Source organism: Conger conger, chromosome 15, assembly GCF_963514075.1.
Source record: "Conger conger chromosome 15, fConCon1.1, whole genome shotgun sequence".
Taxonomy (NCBI): Eukaryota; Metazoa; Chordata; class Actinopteri; order Anguilliformes; family Congridae; genus Conger; species Conger conger.
The window spans coordinates 7,156,276-7,176,108 of record NC_083774.1 but is presented as its reverse complement, the minus strand read 5'-3'; the positions used below and the strand labels follow the sequence as shown (position 1 = coordinate 7,176,108).

The 19,833-nt window shown below is 45.1% G+C and overlaps 1 protein-coding gene across 4 annotated transcripts in view; it reads right to left on the bottom strand.

The window, feature by feature from the left end:
- abcc8 (ATP-binding cassette, sub-family C (CFTR/MRP), member 8) overlaps window positions 1–19,833 on the bottom strand; it is an 84,418-nt gene that overhangs the window by 62,543 nt on the left and 2,042 nt on the right. For all 4 annotated transcript variants that reach the window (XM_061221628.1, XM_061221625.1, XM_061221627.1 and 1 more), the window contains 5 exons: window positions 18,715–18,856; window positions 15,946–16,067; window positions 12,005–12,171; window positions 6,438–6,680; window positions 2,412–2,600 (listed from right to left, as the gene is read on the bottom strand). In XM_061221628.1, the coding sequence (XP_061077612.1) occupies window positions 2,412–2,600; window positions 6,438–6,680; window positions 12,005–12,171; window positions 15,946–16,067; window positions 18,715–18,856 (863 nt within the window). The remainder of the gene's footprint in view (window positions 1–2,411; window positions 2,601–6,437; window positions 6,681–12,004; window positions 12,172–15,945; window positions 16,068–18,714; window positions 18,857–19,833) is intronic.

Genomic DNA, 19,833 nt, shown 5'->3' with positions numbered 1-19,833 from the left:
ATCTCACACTTGGGCTAGAGAATACATAGCCAGTTTGTGCAGTTCCTAACATGAGCACAACAGCACAACAAGCAATGAAATTCCAATAAAGAACACATTCACACAATTTTGAACTGGCAATAGGAATTATAGGCCTTTTTCATCACAAGGCAAGTCAATCTTGGAGCGTGAAATAGCGGTCATCACTCACCGGCACAACAGTTGCCTTTGATTGATGAGGTGGACAATGAGGCTAAACAAAAACCTCCCCCATTGGACGTCGCTATAACCAATCACATCCATCAATCACACACCTTCTGATGGAGCTCATGGCCACTGACAGCACTTGTGAGAAAATAATTATATATAATCCTGCAGGTATGCTGAAATACATATTGATCACATGATATAATGTGCACTCCTACATACTACACGTGTTTCAATCAGCCGGCCCACATAGGAGTTGTAGTACCATGTTTTCATCAAGTTTAAGTCTTATGCACTTAAGCAATATTTTAATCTTATTTAGTAAAATAAATAAGATTTAAAATCTCTGAAAATAAAATTACATTACATTAATGGCATTTGGCAGATGCTCTTATCCAGAGCGACATACAACAAAGTGAAAAGGGCATACCCATAACCAGGGATAAGTGTGCTGAAAGACCCTAGACTAAAGACTAAAATATAGTTTGCAGTGTATGAAATGTATTTCTTTTTCATGTAAATAACAGAAAATATTGGAAATAATCAATCAAAAATGGAGGTTTGACTTTGAGGTGAAAATACAGTCTTCTTAATGGAGGATTACTTCCTTGGACTTGAAGTCTGATGTCTGATATGAACAGCAATGGAAACTGAAACCGTGAAATATCAGCCAGTCGTCCTGTAAATATTTCATCACACTTGAATGAGGGCTTCACCTTGAAAAGGGGAGTGACCGTTCTCCAATAAATATCAGGTATAAAGTGGCGCCTTTGCTTTGTTTAGCTGTCAGACGATGAATCGGGGCTACAGTACATTGGCCCGCCCTATTCATCTCAATTAACCTTCGTGTTGTCCTCAAATATGACCCTCTCCCGAGTTCAACAGCGATTCAAGTAGGCAGTTCCCATGAAAGCATGACATTTGACAACATTTCCTGGGGTGACCCTACCATTAGATATGTTAAACACTGCCCTTTTTTATATTTTATGCAAGTGGGACACCATCAGGATACAAAGACCGTCTTATGAGTCTTTTTTTAACCCTGCAGTCATGAAATGAGAAGTCATAACCAAAGATAAACACCTTGCATCCATTAGGGCAAAAAAGGAAAATCAATGATTTTTATATGTTTTGTAATTCAGACGAGTGGTATAGACTGTGGAAATACAGTCTCAGTGGTCTGTGAAGTGGAAAACAATTAATCACAGATACTCATGAGAGTCAGGTTGCTGCTCCATTAAAAAAATATTGATTAGGGGTTTAAAATTCTATAAAGAGACTTTATCACGGGGGTCGTCCGGCGAGGGTGGGAAACTTTGACCCAGCGGACATGGGCTGCATCCATCTTACGAAGACAGCTGCTGGGTTATACTGTACATCATGCTATGGCTGCTGGGTAATACATCATGCTACAGCTGCTGGGTTATACATCATGCTATGGCTGCTGGGTTATATATCATGCTACGGCAGCTGGGTAATACATCATGCTAGGCCGTGCTAAATGAAGACATAAAACTGGGTCTCCGGGAACACAAGAATTCATAGACATAGTTTTGCAGTTAATGTGTCTTTGTGGTTTGGGTTTTATGCTTTGATCTATAACTAGGCTGCCTAACCAGCTGTCTATCAGGAAGAATAAAGACTGACTGATTTATTAAGTGAGTGATTGCCTGATGAGTGAGTGAGTGTGTGATTGAGTGAGTGGGTGAGTAACTAAATGAATGAGTGAGTGAGTGAGTGAGTGAGAGAGTGAATGTGTGAGTGAGAGAGTGAGTGTGTGAGTGAGTGCGTGAGTGAGAGAGTGAGTGTGTGAGTGAGTGCGTGAGTGAGAGAGTGAGTGTGTGAGTATGTGAGTGAGTGAGTGAGTGAGTGTGTGAGTGAGTGCGTGAGTGAGAGAGTGAGTGTGTGAGTGTGTGAGTGAGTGAGTGAGTGAGTGAGTGAGTGAGTGCGTGAGTGAGAGAGTGAGTGAGCATAAGAGCATGTGAGAGAGTGAGGGAGTAATTGATTGACTGATTGACAGTACTGGGGGGCGGCTGGTGCGGTTCTCCCGGCTGATGTGAGTAACAGAGTGAGTGATTGATTGATTGATTGATTGATTGATAGATTGATTGACAGTACCGGAGGTCTGCTGATGCGGTTCTCCCAGCTAATGTGAGTAACAGAGTGAGTGAGTGATTGACTGATCGATTGACTGATCGATTGATTGATTGATTGATTGACAGTACCGGAGGTCTGCTGGTGCGGTTCTCCCGGCTGATGTGGTGCACGATGCCGGAGATGCAGAGCGGCCCGGCGAAGCCCAGCAGGTCGGCCAGGAAGCGGAAGGTGATGCTGAGGATGAGGGGCCGGCCGAAGGCCTCCCGCAACGCCCGCCAGATCCACTGGGAGCCCTGCGGGGGCCCCGAGCTCTTCCCCTGGGGGGGGACAGGACCACAGGGGGATCAGCCTGGTGGGGTGTCATCCCCCACAGTGTTTAATGGATTACTGTCTGCTATGGTGATGCAGTCTCATGGAATCTCGTTTTTAAATACGTAAAATTGTAAAAATACATTCGTTAATTAATCCTAAGATTCACTCATTCAGGTCGAGAGAAGATTAGGAGAGAGGAGGAGAAATGAAGAAATTACGGTACATTATGAAATCAAAATTACTGACTAAGGTCATCACGAGATCAAAATGACTGACTAAGACATCATGCATATTTTAAATATATAAATATAAATATTTAAATTTTAAAACATGAAATATTAAAACATTAATGCACCAGTAAAATTCCTGTAGACTACTGACATATTTTAAAAGGCACATCTATTTCTATCAGTATTCAGGCAAAATTATTTATTATAATTATACATTTTTTATTCTATGTTCTGGGTAATAACGTTTCTTTTTAAATTATCTGGGATGAGCAGGATGTTCCTGGCACCTATAGAGTTGAAATTTTCATTACATATTTGACCCACACCTGGTGGTTAAAAATCACATCACGCTGTCCTCTGTCCTCATTCACATTCAGGATATTTAGTGTTTTTACTGAAGCGATACACGGTGCTCAAGGGTACACTGGCAGCACTCGCCCTGCTGAGAAACAAACCTATAACCTTATAAAGTTATGAGCGCATGTCTCCAGCCAGAATGCTATTCTGCCACTGACACCATTCACACATTCCTGCAAGCCTCCTTCTTGCAATAACCCGGGCAGACAGCCAACCTGGACAGCCAGACGATGCGATTGGACCTGGCAGAGGAACAGTAATGAGACCGACACCTCGGGAAGGGTTCGGCAGGTGAGACAGCCGTCCTGTTATCTCAGGCAGGGCCGAAAGAGCTGGGTCCTAATGGGCCTCATTCTGCAGGCCCCGCTGTCATACCGTCACCACGGAGACAGGTGTTGTGACAGCTCAGTCATGTGCCTGATGATGTCACACATCAGAGCACCAACACAGCAACTCTCTCTCTCCGAAGGGTTTTATTTCACCTCAATACTCAATTCTCCTGTTAGTGTGTGTCTGTGTGTGTGTGTGTCTCTGTATGTGCATGTGTTTGTGTGTGTGTGTGTGTGTGTGTGTGTGTCTGTGTGTGTGATAGTCTTTGTGTGTGTGTCTGTGTGTGTGTGTCTCTGTATGTGTGTGTGTGTCTCTGTGTGTGTCTCTGTGTGTGTAAGTCTATGTGTGTGTGTGTATTTCTGTGTGTGTGTGTTTGTGTGTGTGTATGTGTGTGTGTGCGTGTGTGTGTCTGTTTGTGAGGACTGGTAATGATATAACAGAAATTAAACAAACTAACACAAATTCTGCTAGAATATTTACCCTCAGAAATACCCTACACTGCAATAAATTGCAAATATACACTCAGTGATCACTTTATTAGGTAAACCTGTACACCAGCTTATTAATGCAAATATTTAATCAGCCAAGCATGTGGCAGCAACTAAATGCATAAAAGCATGCAGATGTGGCCAAGAGGTTCAGCTGTTTTTCAGACCAAATAATGCTATATCGGGCAGTGGTTTTTATAGCAAAAGCACATGAATATTTCTCCTGCGAATGTGTGGAGCTGTCAGTGTTACTGTGGTGTGTGCTGGTTGAGATGTTTGTATTTCTGCTGGCTCTGTAACCTTGCTTAAGCCATGCAGCTCCCGCAGTGCGCAATCCCAGAGCAACATCTGGAGCAGGGAGAAACTCCCAGGCCACAGCTGGTCTCCCGGGGCCTGCCCGCTGCCAGGGAGGAGAAGGGACGTGTGGGCCATGACGCAGCTCCCAGCCTCGTAAAACACGAGGGAAAAAAATCACACGCGTGTCGTTCACCTGCGCTTCCAACGCGACTGCCTCGATACGGGGCGCGGCTATGGGCCTCCTTTCCCATGACAGAGGGAGGCTCTTCACCCCGTCTGGTGGGGTCAAGGGTCGGCCCGTTCTCAGTGGAACGGGGCGGCGGGGAAGCGGATGCGGGCCGGGGGTCAGCGGACACGCGGGTCACTGCCTAGAGACCGTCTGCGCAGTGGAAAAAACTCAACTCCTGAACCTCTTTACCCCCACACGCACGTTGTACGTCAGGACCGGGATATCACAGATTGTTATTGCGGTGGAAGATTTTGTCAGCGGGGGTTACATCATTTCAACAACAGGGAGAAGGGCTTATAAGCCCAGTCCTCCCAATGGATCATCTTCTCATGCTCCTATGCGCTTAGCTGTAACTCAAAGCCACGGCTGGAAGCAGACAGCTGAATACAAGCCTGAGAGTTATACCTTCAATAAATTTTATTTACTCGCCGAATGACAATTGAGCTGGATAATAAACTTCTGAGCCTGAATAAACAGTTTATTCTACAGCTGCTTTTAAAAGTACAGTCCAATCTGCAAGGATCAAGGCTATCATAAAACTGTGGCCAAAATAAATGAAATAAATCTGTCTTTTGGATTCACAAGTAAATACAAGTGTCATGTTTTTCCCTCACAAATACAGTCTGACAAGTTTCCCAGCTCACCAAGCTGTGTACATGAAGACAAAATGTGACATCTGCATTCCCTTGTAAGGCATATGTAATGAAAAATATCGATATGTTTCACACAACAAAATAAAATAAAATAAAAATAAGATGATGAGTTTAGCTTCTCTACATTTTTAGTTGAAAGGAAAAACATTGTCTGCTGCGTAGTTGTAAACACAAATACCCACGTATACTGATATATTTTGTATATTATTTTTTATGCTTGTGTTGTGCATACTGCTTGTTCTTATGTGCTTTCAACATCTTTATAAATATCAAACGCCATGTAAGTATGTTATCATATTGCATGTATCCAAAGGGCCGTTTGCAAACTGAAATAGATCCTGATGAAAAAACCAACTGTTCTTTTCACACTGCCTCAGTTACCCAGAGTGCAATGCCTGGTTTTTGGATTGCTGTCGCATTGAGAGAAAGAAATGCACCATGGGAGATTGTAGTTTCACTATGTCAAACAGGAAATCTTAGTCTAGGAAAAAGTTCATTTTTGGCTTGAATATGATTTATATCTGGAAGAAGATGGGTATATACCATTATGTACAATATTAGGTTGAGGGACGCCACATAACAATACTGCATTTTGTAAATATTTCCCCAAATTTGGCCACTAAAGCTGACCCATGCAGTGTGTCATAATCCATACCCAGTATGACCCAGCATTGCTAAAGCTACATGACACGCTCCTATATTTGTCCAAGAGAAATAGATTTACTTTGCTGGACAAGGTCAGCTATCTTCCAACAGTCTTCCATCTTAAATCATCCCGTAAACACACTCAACTGCCAACTTTGGTAATGGAGTGATCTGAGCTATAGCCTGACAGTAGAAATGAATAGTTTTATGATGTCTGTCTTTTTAAAAACTACCATATTTTCCTTGTCTTTTTGTTGTTGTTGTTGTTGTTGTTGTTGCATTTAATTGCATTTATTAAGAATTGACCTGACAATTTCCATTTTATCCTATTTTTATTGACCAACAGAGTATTGCAATCCTAAGTGATAGTCTTCCTGGGAAAATTACCAAACTACAAAATATGCTGTTACACCGAAATTACACCTTTTAAAAAAAAAAAAGAAAAAAACACCAAAAAAGTAACACAAACGGAAGCTCAAATCATGCTTTGCTACAAACATATCCTCCTTTCCTCCACTCGTCTCCTCCTCCTATGCAGAAGTACGGGGGGAGTAGACGAGCGTAGGAAAGGAGGCTGCAGTTTGTGTGAGTGACGTCGTGCGCCCGTGCTCACCCGCTGCCTCTCGAAGGCCGCGCGCAGACGCAGGTAGTTGGTGAGCGCCCGCATGGCGATGGGCAGCCTGCCGATGACCTTGAGGTCGATGGGCCGGCGGTGGGCGGAGGTGATGAAGGTGTTCATCCACCAGTACGAGGCCTTGGACAGCAGGTTGACGAAGGGCTGCAGGAAGCGCACGCCCAGGTCCTGAAGGTCCTCCGGGGGCTTCACCTCCGTGGGGTGTTTAAAACACATGTAGCGCTGCAGGGAGGAGACACACACACACACACACAATATAACACACACACACACACACACACAATATAACACACACACACACAATATAATACACACACATAATATAACACACACACTATAACACACACACACGTAGCGCTGCAGGGAGGAGACACACACACACAATATCACACACACACACACACAATATAACACACACACACACACAATATGACACACACACACACAATATAACATACACACACACACAATATAATAAACACACACAATATAATAGACACACATAATATAGCACACACAATATAATACACACACACGTATGGCTGCAGGGAGAAGACACACTATAATACACACACACACACACACAATATAATACACACAAACATACACACACAATATAATACACACACAATATATATTATACACACACACAATATAATACACACACAAGAGAATACGTACACACACAATATAATACATACACACACAAGAGCATGAATACACACATATACACAAACACAATAAAATACACACACAAGAGAATAAATGCACACACACAAGAGAATACACACATTCACAATAGAATGAATAAGCACACACACAAACCCACACACACATACACACACACACACACACAAACACACGTACACTCACTACCACGTAAACATGATAATAAATAATGCACTTTTGCATACACATATGCACAGATACACACACACACACACACACACACACACACCAGGGTCCTACACAGGTGAGAAATGACGTGGCAGTCATTTGGCAGTGATTAGGGGCCTTGATAATATCCATCAAAAAACCAGCCCAATGAAGAGAGGGCTAAAGAGAGCCTTAATCCGGCAGCTCTACCCAAATTACCAAAGAAGAAGTACAGTAATGACCCACACTGCAAAGGATGCAGCAATCACCGCTTTTATGTGAGGGAGACCAAACACAGCGCCTCAGCACTGACCACCATTGCTGGCACAATGCTGCCTATCAAATGAGTAAATGTGTAGTGATTATAGTTTACGCACAAACCCTGGCTTGTCAGACAGCATCTTGGCAGCTGTGTCCTTTTCAGCTCATTGTAAAACGGACCCATTTGGCAGCTGTGGTACTCTCCAAACAATGGCAGGCTACGCATTTGGGCCTCATCAGAGAGAGACACATCACGTCCTACCCTGGTAACTGTGATGACCTTTGAAGACGATGGTGCTAGTTGTCAATCACTCCGATGGTTTGCACAGAGAGCCGGCAGTTATGGACCCATTGACATCATAAACATGTTTTGAGTCAGTTTTACTGTCAGCTTGACCAGCTTGAACATTGAGCTGGTCTCGCTAGGTATGAGCTGGTCAACAAGCTACCAGCTGTTTCAAAACTTAGCTTCAGCAGTTTTTTTTTCCCACAGGGTTCTGATCCTCACATCAGTAATGACTGACAGAGATAAGAGCTAATAGGAGGTCCAAGACAAGCGGGGAACAAAGAGGAACTCCATCAAGCCCTACGGAGACAAATATCCTGAAATAAATATGGATAATGGATACAGGTGAAGTCAGGCAAGAGACAAGAGGAACATTTTCCGTCTGTTTTGGGCAAAAGCTCATCAGTCAAAGTCACTCTAAGTTATATTGCAGAACGACAGCATTATTACGGCATATCCAACCAGGTGTGAGAAACATATCCAACCAGGGCAAAAATGCAGGCTTCACGTACGTATCACAGCGAGAGGCCCTCCTCAGGGTGCGGTGCGATGGAGCCTCTGCAGGGGGGCGGGGGGGTATTCATCACCTCAGGAGGCCGGGCCCACGGGGACCCCACAGCGCAGCACGCTGCTGTAATCACGCAGTCACCCCATTCAATCTCACCGCAGAACTCCCTTCCGCACCGTAAACCGTCGCGCTGAAATAATGCCCGTTTCTATTCATTTAGTGCCCCGGTAATTGGATTTATTTGAAGCCCTAGCTCCTCTGGTGCTGCACAGCCTCCCAGAGAGGACATAGAGAGTGGGATTGTATGTCAGCAGCATAACAGTCACAGCATATAATTGAAAAAAAAAAAAACAGCTCAAGCTATGTTTTGAAACAGCTGGTAACTGGTTGACCAGTTAGACCAGCTCCATACTCAATATGGTTTGACCAACTCAAGCTATGTTTTCAAACAGTTGGTAGCTGGTATTTCAAGCTGGCCATAGCTGGATTTTACACCAGAGTAATGGTCTCAGGTTCCAGTTGCAGTTAGGAAACTTCCGCTGAACTCGTGACTAAAACCGGACCTGTACCAGAAGTGGATGCAATAGCACAGAAAATAAATGAGAACCCTCAGTACTGCAGTAGCATCAGCCATAGCAAACGGATATTAGGTTGTGGAATATCTTCCCTCCAGGGAATGGTTAGACGACTAAATCACAGCATTACGTAAATAACCACCAGGGAGGCCACTGTGTTTAGTAGGAGAAGCAATATTTAAATCGTAGAGTCCCTGGGAACGCTTGCAGAGATGGAAAGTACAGTTATTTTTACATTATTTCAGCTCAATAGAGCGTTTGCCTCCTGAGAAGACAGAAACACAATCCAATTTAAAAACCCCAACGGCACTGTAACTTCTACTAGCAGCAATTCTCACACCAAAATTACCAGGAATAAACAATAAAATGTGTAAAAGCTTCTTAGTTATATTACGAATGTCAGCAATTTTGTGTAATGAAATCAGTGCCGACAACAATGTGAAACTCTTCATCAGCAAAAGCCTAGAGATTGCACTGCTCTTTACTGAGCATAGACTTTGGGTGCACATACAGTAAACACAGTGTGAATGGGACATTAACATATTGGGGGTTGTCTTCGCTGAAGAAAAGGGCCTCATCATGTTCCTAAAAATGAATAAAACCCTCAGGACTTCCCCTCAGGCTCAACTGGACCAGTGGGCCATTACGGCCACCTGACACACTTCTGTCTGAGAGAAGAAAATGTGCTCGCAATTAGTAATTAGATGGAGATTAAACGGTGCCCTAAAAGAGCACTTCAATTGATTATGTAGCAGTGGAGTGGCAAACCTCAGGCCTCAAGGGCTGCGGGTTTAGCTCCAGTCCAGGGGGGCCACAGTCTAATGGTTCTATTTGTGCTAGAGCGAGTAAGGTACTTCATTTACGACATTGATTGAATAAAGACTCCACTCCACAGACATTTGGCTCCAGAGAAGCAGAAAAACCAGCAGACCCTGCAGCCTGAGAGGATTCGAGTTTGACTTTATGACACCAGCATGGGGTACAAGTCTGGCACTCTACGCTCCAGACGTGAACAGCACCATCGCACACGGTATACACCTGTTTTCTTTTCATTATCACCATCTGAATCGAAAAACAGTTTTTCATTTTAACCCAGGAATTTATCACAAACCCTTTTGTTTTCATTACCACCATTCCCCCAGCGGGATTACAGACGGAACGTGCACACCCGCCCCCGCCCTGTTTGAATTTCAGCACCGTAATCTCAGCACCGCTAGCGTAGCCGCAGAAAAACGCTGATGAATCGAGCGTCCTGCCGTGGCGTGTGTAATAAACGTCGCTCGCGGTTAATGCGTCTGCTCGCGGATCCGCCTCGAGGAAACGAGGACGGCACCGTCAGGCAGCGAGAAAACCGCGGTCGCGGCTGACAGCTGTTTTGTCAGACGCGACCGCGCACCAATCACAGGACAAGCGGCCCGGAAACTGCATCAGCACCGGCAGGTAAACCGATTTACAAACACGGGATTAGCGTGCTGGAGCGGACCGGAGGCAGCTGTAAAATCAGCGCAAGGTCATCGATCCGAGTGCCTCCCGTCAATCATCTTTCTATTTTATCTACCACAGCATTTCAGTTATGTAGCACTGAAGATATTAATTTCATATCCAATATAGGAGGTTCGTTTATGGTTTTTGTATGAATTATTTATATCTGTACAGTATTTGAAAAGCAATCTGCACCTGTACCCTTCTGACTGAAGTCTATACTGTACATAGCTATAGATAGATTCATAGATATACATGTAGGTGCATTAATTTGGGAGATACTCTGTGGCATGTTTCTCTGTCCAGCCCTGATTATAATCATGTTTCACACAAGCCCATTCACAGCAGGGAGAGGATGGTATGCTGTTTTTCATTGTTATTCAGCACTAAACTGGGACATTAATACAGGAGATCTCCTTGGAATCGACTGGTGATTCATTCAGTTTTTAGGTGTGAATTGGCTGAATTGGCTGCTATTAAGGTGAAATAAAAATGACACTGCTAAATATTGCGACTATCTAGATATTGCAACTTGTGTGTGTCTTATGCAATATCTTGCAACTGAAATTCATGAACCACCAAATCCATAGCATCACAACATTTTCTTCACAGTTAAAGGCCTCTGGGCATTTAATCGATCGCAGAAACACTTATTGAATTGATGAAATTAGAAGATAAAGTCCAGGTCTCTGCTAGAAAGGGAAGACCTGTCAGGTTGGATACAGATGGGGGAATAGCCCATAATTACGAGCTCTGTTTGTGTCAGTGCTGTTCCACAGAGCCGTCTCTGTGAGCGAGGAGTAATCAGGATGACAGATGGAGTCAATGGGCTGGTCAGGCCCTGAGGTAGCCTGTGATCCAGCGTACAGGCTCAGACACTGCCTGTAGATACACAACTACAGACAGGGGGGATACACAGGGCTGGACTGTGCATGCTGATACACACACACACACACACACACACACACACACACACACACACACACACACACACTCTCTCTCTCTCCCTGTCTCTCTCTCTCTCACTCTCTCACACACACATACACACACACTTTCTCCCTGTCTCTCTCTCTCACTCTCTCTCTCTCTCTCTCTCTCTCTCTCACACACACACAAACACACTCTCACACTCTATCTCTCACACACACACACTATCTCTCTCTCACACACACACACACGCACTCTCACACACACTCTCCCTTTCTTTCTTTCTCTCACACTCTCTCTCACACGCACACACACACAGTCTCTCATACACACACACTCTCTCTCTCTCTCTCACACTCTCACACACACACACTCTTTCTCTCACACACACTCTCTCACACTCTCTCTCTCTCTCTCTCTCACACACACACACACTCTCTCTCTCTCACACACACACTCTCTCTCTCACACACACACACACACACACACTCTCTCTCTCTCACACACTCTCTCTCTCACACACACACACACTCTCTCACACACACACACACACACACACACACACTCTCTCTCACACACACATACACACACACTCTCTCTCACACACACACACACACACGCACACACTCACCCTGCCCAGGATGACGTTGACCTCCACGGCGAGCAGTAGGCCGTACAGCAGGACCAGCAGGCCGGTGAGGCAGAAGCGGAGCTGCCCCAGACCCACGCCGTGCTCGTTATACTTCGCAAACTTGATGGTCTTCGTGACAAAGGCCAGGACCCAGTATATGAGCAACGCTGGAGAGGGGAGAGCCAACTCAAATCAACCACCGCAGACAAAACTCAATCGATCAGGGATAAGAGAGGAAAACTCAAATAAACCACCTCAGCCAAAACTCAATTGATCAGGGATAAGAGAGGAAAACTCAAATAAACCACCTCAGCCAAAACTCAATCGATCAGGGATAAGAGAGGAAAACTCAAATACACCACCTCAGACAAAACTCAATCGATCAGGGATAATGTTCCCTCGTCCATATCAGCTTGGAAGGCCCGTACACACCAAGAGCAAGAACTATAACGATAACTTTAACTCTAACCATAACGATGCCAGCATCCACCCTGATGAACGATAACATTCTGCAAGTAGTCTCTCAGCAATGTCATCTACCATTTTGAATGTGACAACCTGTAAATTCTGTTGGATTTTGATTTTTTTGTCAGCCATTCATGCAGCTGGAAAAAAAAGAACTCCCAAAGATATTGCTTGCCAGTGTTGTGAGTTATAGTTGTGGTGTGGACTTGAGTTTTTAAATGATTTCATGTAAACATATTTACAGTTACACCTCACAGCAAGGAGGTCCTGGGTTTGAATCCCCGTCGGCTGGGGCCTCTCTGTGCGGAGTTTGCATGTTCTCCCCGTGTCTGCGTGGGTTTCCTCCCGGTACTCTGGTTTCCTCCCAGAGTCCAAAGACATGCAGGTTAGGCTGATTGGAGAGTCTAAATTGCCCGTAGGTATGAGTGTGTGAGTGAATGGTGTGTGTGCCCTGTGATGGACTGGCGACCTGTCCAGGGTGTATTCCTGCCTTTCGCCCAATGTATGCTGGGATAGGCTCCAGCCCCCCAGCGACCCTGTTCAGGATAAGCAGGTTAGGATAATGAATGAATGAATGAATGAATATTTACAGTTATCGTTACAGTTATCATTCCTGGTGTGGATGGGCCTTTACACTGAAAGGAAACTCACAGCTACAGACACAGGCTAACGCTCTGTTAGCGTCACTCTTTACCTCAGAGCCTGTACCCCATAGCCCTGTGGAAGAGAGGCCAGCATCCATACATGGCACAGCTAACAGAGAGACGTCTGCATGGGCTTTCCCAATTGGCTGGGAAACACACAGAATCATGGGAGAAAGTCCTGCTGATTGGTTCATTTCTGCCATGCCCAGTGTGAGGCATTGAAAAGTTTATGTGGTACATCATCAGTGAGGGAGGGAGGTGGGGTCTGAAATCAATCATAAGGGGGACGTTATTTATAGCCTGCTTTTAATCCAGTGGTTCCCAAATGTTTTCAGTTAGGGCCCACTTTGGTATTTACTGTCGTAATTCTCTCTTCCTCCACAGACACACAACTTTAGTTCTGCTTTTTTGTTTCTAATGGATTATTTTTCTTTTATCCCTCGATAAACCCCCCCCCCATTGTATCTGAATGCCCCTCCCCCCATTGCTTTGAGAACCACTGAATTAATCCCAGATAAATTACTCCTGGAAAATTAAATTCCAGGATATTGACAGAATGCTGCATACCGGTCAGTGTGTGTGCATGTGTATGAGTGTAGTGTGTGTGTGTGTGTGTCACTCAGGGCAGCTGCTCCAGCGCACGCACTGCAAGGTGGAAATGCGATGAGGTAATGACTCACACAGTGAGGGGGCAGGAGAGTGTCGTCAGGACGACAGGCTGTGGATCAACGGCAGGAGAACCAAGGACAGGACGCTGGTACGTGTGTGTGTCTTTGTGTGTGTGTGTTTGCACATGTGTGTATGTATGTGTGCATGTGAGTGCGTATATGTGTGTGTACATGTGTTTGTGCATGTGTGTGTACTTGTGTGTGTGCATGCGTGTGTACATGTGTGTGTACGTGTGTGGTGTGCGTGTGTGTACATGTGTATGTAGGTATGTATATGTGTGTGTGTGTGCATGTGTAGCATAAGTGTGTGTTTGTGCGTGTGTGCGTGTTTGCACATGTGTGTATGTATATGTGTGCATGTGTGTGCATATATGTGTGTGTACATGTGTGGGTGTGTGTGTGTACATGTGTGGTGTGCGTGCGTGTACATGTGTATGTAGGTGTGTGTATGTGTAGCATAAGTGTGTGTGCGTTTGCACATGTGTCTATGTATATGTGTGCATGTGTGTGCGTATATGTGTCTGTGCGTGTGTGTGTATGTGTATGTATGCAGGTGTGTGCATATCTGTGTGCATGTGTAGCACATGTGTATGTGGGTGTGTGTGTGGGTATGTGCATTTGACACAAGCACCACTTTGGGGAAAAAAGCGGCCCAGTGACTTTCACTAAAATTAATCTCTGTCATGCACAGCGGCCATGACTGTGCCACATTACTGCAGTCCCACAGGTCTGCATCAAACCCTGAACGCACTCAATTTTCCAGGTGGAAAATCCGGGCTTGTGAAAATCAAACTCAACATGCTTGACCTTCTTCTGGTTCACAAATTCACTGCATTTAGCTGAGTTCTCCAACACTCTCCTTATGTATTCACAGCACAAACCGTTTTAAATTAGAATTTGGTGAATTTGTACAGGTGGCAGAAAAGAGGCACCTCTAAAAAATGTGCGGTAATGAAATGAGAGAAAATGTGATAAAATGAAGAAAAAAAGAAGTGAAGTGATTTTGCGGAGAATCAACATTTTCCTCTAATATCTAAATATATATAAAATACATATATATATTTATTTTTTACCTTGGGCAGGTGTATACAGTATACTAAGCCAAAACTACTAGTAACTAGTGAGCTAGTAAGCTACATAGTTAGCCAGTGCAAAACAATACACCAGATGCAGTCTCTAAATTGGGAAGCCAGGAGCATGAACATAAAAATGAAGATTAAAGCTGGGCTTCAGCAGATTTACAGTAACAGGCAGGTCTAAATTACATTGCAAGTCATCAAAGCCCTGCAATTACCAACTGAAGTAGGGTTCACATGGGGTGACATGGCTCAGGCAGTAAGAGCAGTCGTCTGGCAGTCAGAAGGTTGCCGGTTCGATCCCCCGCCCGGGCTGTGTCGAAGTGTCCCTGAGCAAGACACCTAACTCGCAAATGCTCCTGACGAGCTGGTCAGTGCCTTGCATGGCAGCCAATCGCCGTCGGTGTGTGAGTGTATGTATGAATGGGTGAATGAGAAGCATCAATTGCACAGTGCTTTGGATAAAGGCACTATATAAATGCCAACCATTTATATTAAATGGTTATACACATATATAAATCTTGTAACTCCATTATTGCGTATCTGGTAGCGAGAGGCCAGGTGTAGGTGGAGCAAGGAGGGGACATACCCAGCAGGAGTTTGGTGAAGTTGGACGTCTCGATGTTGTGGTAGGGGTAGGGTTAAGGTTAGGAACATACCCAGCAGGAGTTTGGGGAAGTTGGACGTCTCGATGTTGTGGTAGGGGTAGGGTTAGGGTTAGGAACATACCCAGCAGGAGTTTGGGGAAGTTGGACGTCTCAATGTTGTGGTTAAGGTTAGGGTTAGGGACGTCTTGATGTTGTGGTAGGATTAGGGGTAGGGTTAGGAACATACCCAGCAGGAGTTTGGGGAAGTTGGACGTCTCGATGTTGTGTTACGGTTAGGGTTAGGGACGTCTTGATGTTGTGGTAGGGTTAGGGGTAGGGTTAGGAACATACCCAGCAGGAGTTTGGGGAAGTTGGACGTCTCGATGTTGTGTTACGGTTAGGGTTAGGGACGTCTCGATGTTGTGGTAGGGTTAGGGTTAGGGGTAGTGTTAGAGACATCTTCATGTTGTGGTAGGGTTTGGGGTAGGGTTAGGAACATACCCAGCAGGAGTTTGGGGAAGTTGGACGTCTCGATGTTGTGGTAGTAGATGATGGATGTAATGGCTGCCATGAAGGCCAGTGCTGCAGGCATGTAGAGATGCAGGTGGAGAGACTGAGTGAACCTGCAGAGAGAGAGAGAACATGTTAATACACACACACACACTCAGACACACACACACACACACACACACACACATACACACACAGGTAGATAGACTGAGTGAACCTGGAGAGAGAGAGAACATGTTAATACACACACACACACCTACACACACACTCAGACACACACACACACACATACACACACACTCACTCACTCACACACCTACACACACACACATACACCTACACACACACACACACACACACCTACACACACACACACACACTCACAGACACACAGACACACACTGTCCGTGTTAGCACTGAGAGCTGATCGCAGGAGGCGGAGCGGTAGTGGTTAGGGCCTTTCTCAAAATACCTGTCACAGCTCTTTTGTCCTGAAACCAACAAGATAGCACAGTAGCGTGTAGGCCTTTAAGTATTCTTTCTCCTGCATTGAAAAGCAGCAGGTGTCTCCACTGAGATAGTACCCTGTGGTACCCTGTAAACTCTGGCACTAATGAGAGCAGCTAATGAGGCCTATTCTAATGCTACGCACACATCTTTACACTCTTTCAATGCTGTCTGATAACACCTGATATTATTGTTCAAGCTCGCTCGCTTGCTTGCTCTGTTGCTAATTTGGTTAGCTGGTTGCTATCCCTGATTTGTTGTCAGTCACAGTCAAAGTGCATTCATCGTGTGTTATCATTATCGATAAGTTTGAATGGTTGTTCCCGACTTACATACACATCAGTTAAAATTTAAATCAGGATCAGTGAGTAGCAGCTGATTAATTCTCCTTTAATCGTGACATCCTCCTTTGGAAGGTCCGTCTTCATGAATTTCAAACTAAATCATTTCAATTTCTAATTTCTACTGATAACACTTCACCACTAATCTCTGGTCTAATTAAAATACTTTAATAAAACCCAGTTAGGTATGAAATGTAATATATATATTTCATATTATATACAGTATTTAATTTAGAATTGCATATCTCTTTCTTACAATTATCTAGTCCAACCACATTAGACACAATTACCCACCTCATGCGGTTGTATTATTGGTATAAGTCACTGGCTCTTAGATTAAATTAGAAATAATTTTTATTGAGAACCAAATGAGAAATGTAGTACCTTCCTTGCCCATCAAATAGAAATACAACATAGCCTAGAGCAGGAAACTGACTCCCTGGTCCTGGAGAGCCACAGACTCGCCTGGTTTCAGCTGTTACTACTGCATGCGGACAGGATGTAGTACATGGGTAGTATAGTAAACAACATACGGCACCATCTTAAAAGAGAAGAAGAGAAAACACCAACCGGATACTGTTTGACTTTAAGGACTGGGGTGGTTGTCTGGAAATGTGGATGTGTGACACATAGCCAGAAAGGGGGAGTGATGTTTGGCCTCTGAACGCAAACACAGACACATACACACACACACACGCTGCGGTGATCTAGAGTGACTCAGGCATCACACCGACGCAGAGTTCCCATTCCAATCTCAGAATCATCCCTGTCCGTATCATCAATCTAAAATAAGGCGTCTGCGCTGGGGGGTAAAAAGCACTCTGTGGCCCCACCGGAGCTCTCGAGCAGTCTGGACCGGCAGATTCTGGAGGGAGAGCCCGGTATAAACCGCCCGCAGCTAAAAAAAACACTTTATAAATGGCACCGCGCCACTTTGTTGTGGTGTGGTTCTGTCAGCAAGCAGTCTGCTGGTTTGAACTGCAGATAAACAGAGTAAACACATAAAGCCAAGCAGCACAAGCAGGACAGAGAGCGAAAGGGAATGTTTTAGAGAAGGAGAGAGAGAATGTATTAGAGAGGGAAACAGGATGTTTTAAAGAGGGATAGGAGAGGTTTTAGAGTGGTTTTGCCCGAATGGATTTTTCTGGGCAGTGTTTGAGCACAGCTGCTCCGTCGTGCGGAAAGCCAGGGAGCGGTTGGCTCGGTTGTGATTGACGCCAAACACGCTGATTAAAGCACCGGGGGGGGGGGGGGGGGGGGCTGCCCAAGAGGAGCGCTCTGCTACCCAGCATGCACCTCTGCTCCCCAGAAACCAGAGGCTGCATCTGAAATACTACTCCTACTACGTTTCACAGCCTGAAATTTAGCACGAGTAGTATGCTACAGTAGTATGCCACAGTAGTATGCGGTTTCAAATTCAAACACAACCCAGCAATCTTAAACAGGCAGCACTTTATTGGCCAATTACAGCAGCTGATGAACCCCTCTTCCCCCTCAGACAGACAGGAGGGACACACAGGGCTGACACACACACACAAACACACTCTCTCTCTCTCTCTCTCTTTCACACACACAGACACACACACACTTTCTCTCTCTCTCAGTCACACACACACACTCTCTCACACACACAGACACACACTCTCTCTCACACACACGCACACACTCTATCTCTCTCACACACAGACACACACACTCTCTCTCTCACTCTCTCTCACACACACGCACACACTCTCTCTCTCTAACACACACACAGGCACACACACACTCTATCTTTCTCACACACACACACAGACACACACACACACTCTCTCTCTCTAACACACACACAGGCACACACACACTCTATCTTTCTCACACACACACAGAGACACACACACACACTCTATCTCTCACAGTTCCGGAAACTCACCCGTCGGAGACGATGCCCTCGGCGATCTCGCACACCAGGACGAAGAGGAGGATGAAGGTCAGCAGCCAGCGCAGGTTGTGTCCGGGGAAGTGCAGCCAGGTGCTGTGGTGGATGTGCACCTTGGAGCTCTGGCTGCCCCAGCCTGCGGGCACAGACAGGGGGCGCACTGGAGCTCAGAGCCATGGCCATTTTACAAAGCCCTGTCCCTCACCGACCAAACTACGCAACAGCAGAGCAGACATACCAACACACAGTACAACAGACAGACAGACAGTGCAACAGACAGACAGGGGGCGCACTGGAGCACAGAGCCACACAAAGACAGAGGAGGGGAGGCCATTTTGTAATGCCCGGTTACTGCGTCCCTCATCTACCAAACTATGCAGCAGTAGAGCACACATACCAACACACAGTACACCAGACAGACGGGCAGACATACAGCCACGTTCTCTGAACAGAGGACCGCAGCCTTGGAGGGCTATATACAATGGAGAAATATACAGTGTTACTGTGGAGATTACTAATTTCCAACCGGCAGGATGGAGCGGAAACTCATCCATCTCACCGCTGACTTTGCTTTGGAGGTAACTCAACACTTCTAAACCCCCTGTTGCTGCATGCATGCTTAATCTACCAAACTAACGGTGTAGCAGACAGACAGACAGACAGACAGACAGACAAAGAGGGCCAAAGGCAGACAGCTACACTCATTGAATTCAGAACTACAGCCTAAGAGGTTTATGTGTGTCTGCTTCACGGTGCTATATATAAAATGAATGTTCCCAGTGGGGATTAAAACCTCATTCCAATTCATCCGTCCATGTCAATTCCCTCTCCACTGATTTCCCTTTGCAAATAAATCATTTACATTTCATCTCAAAGTGCATCACCTTGTCACAAACGTGAAAAAGCACAGTGGTAGAAAAGTCTGGGTGAATGATATTGAATGTGAATTTGAGCTATACTGTATACCTACAGCCTCTGTATATGCAGCAATACATTTTCACCAAGACTAGCCTACATCAGGCAGCATGCTATAGACTTCACTGATCAGGGAGCTTTAAATAAAGCAGCAGCTCTCTTATGGTAGTTATGGCCAGAAGACGCCTGTCAGTCAAT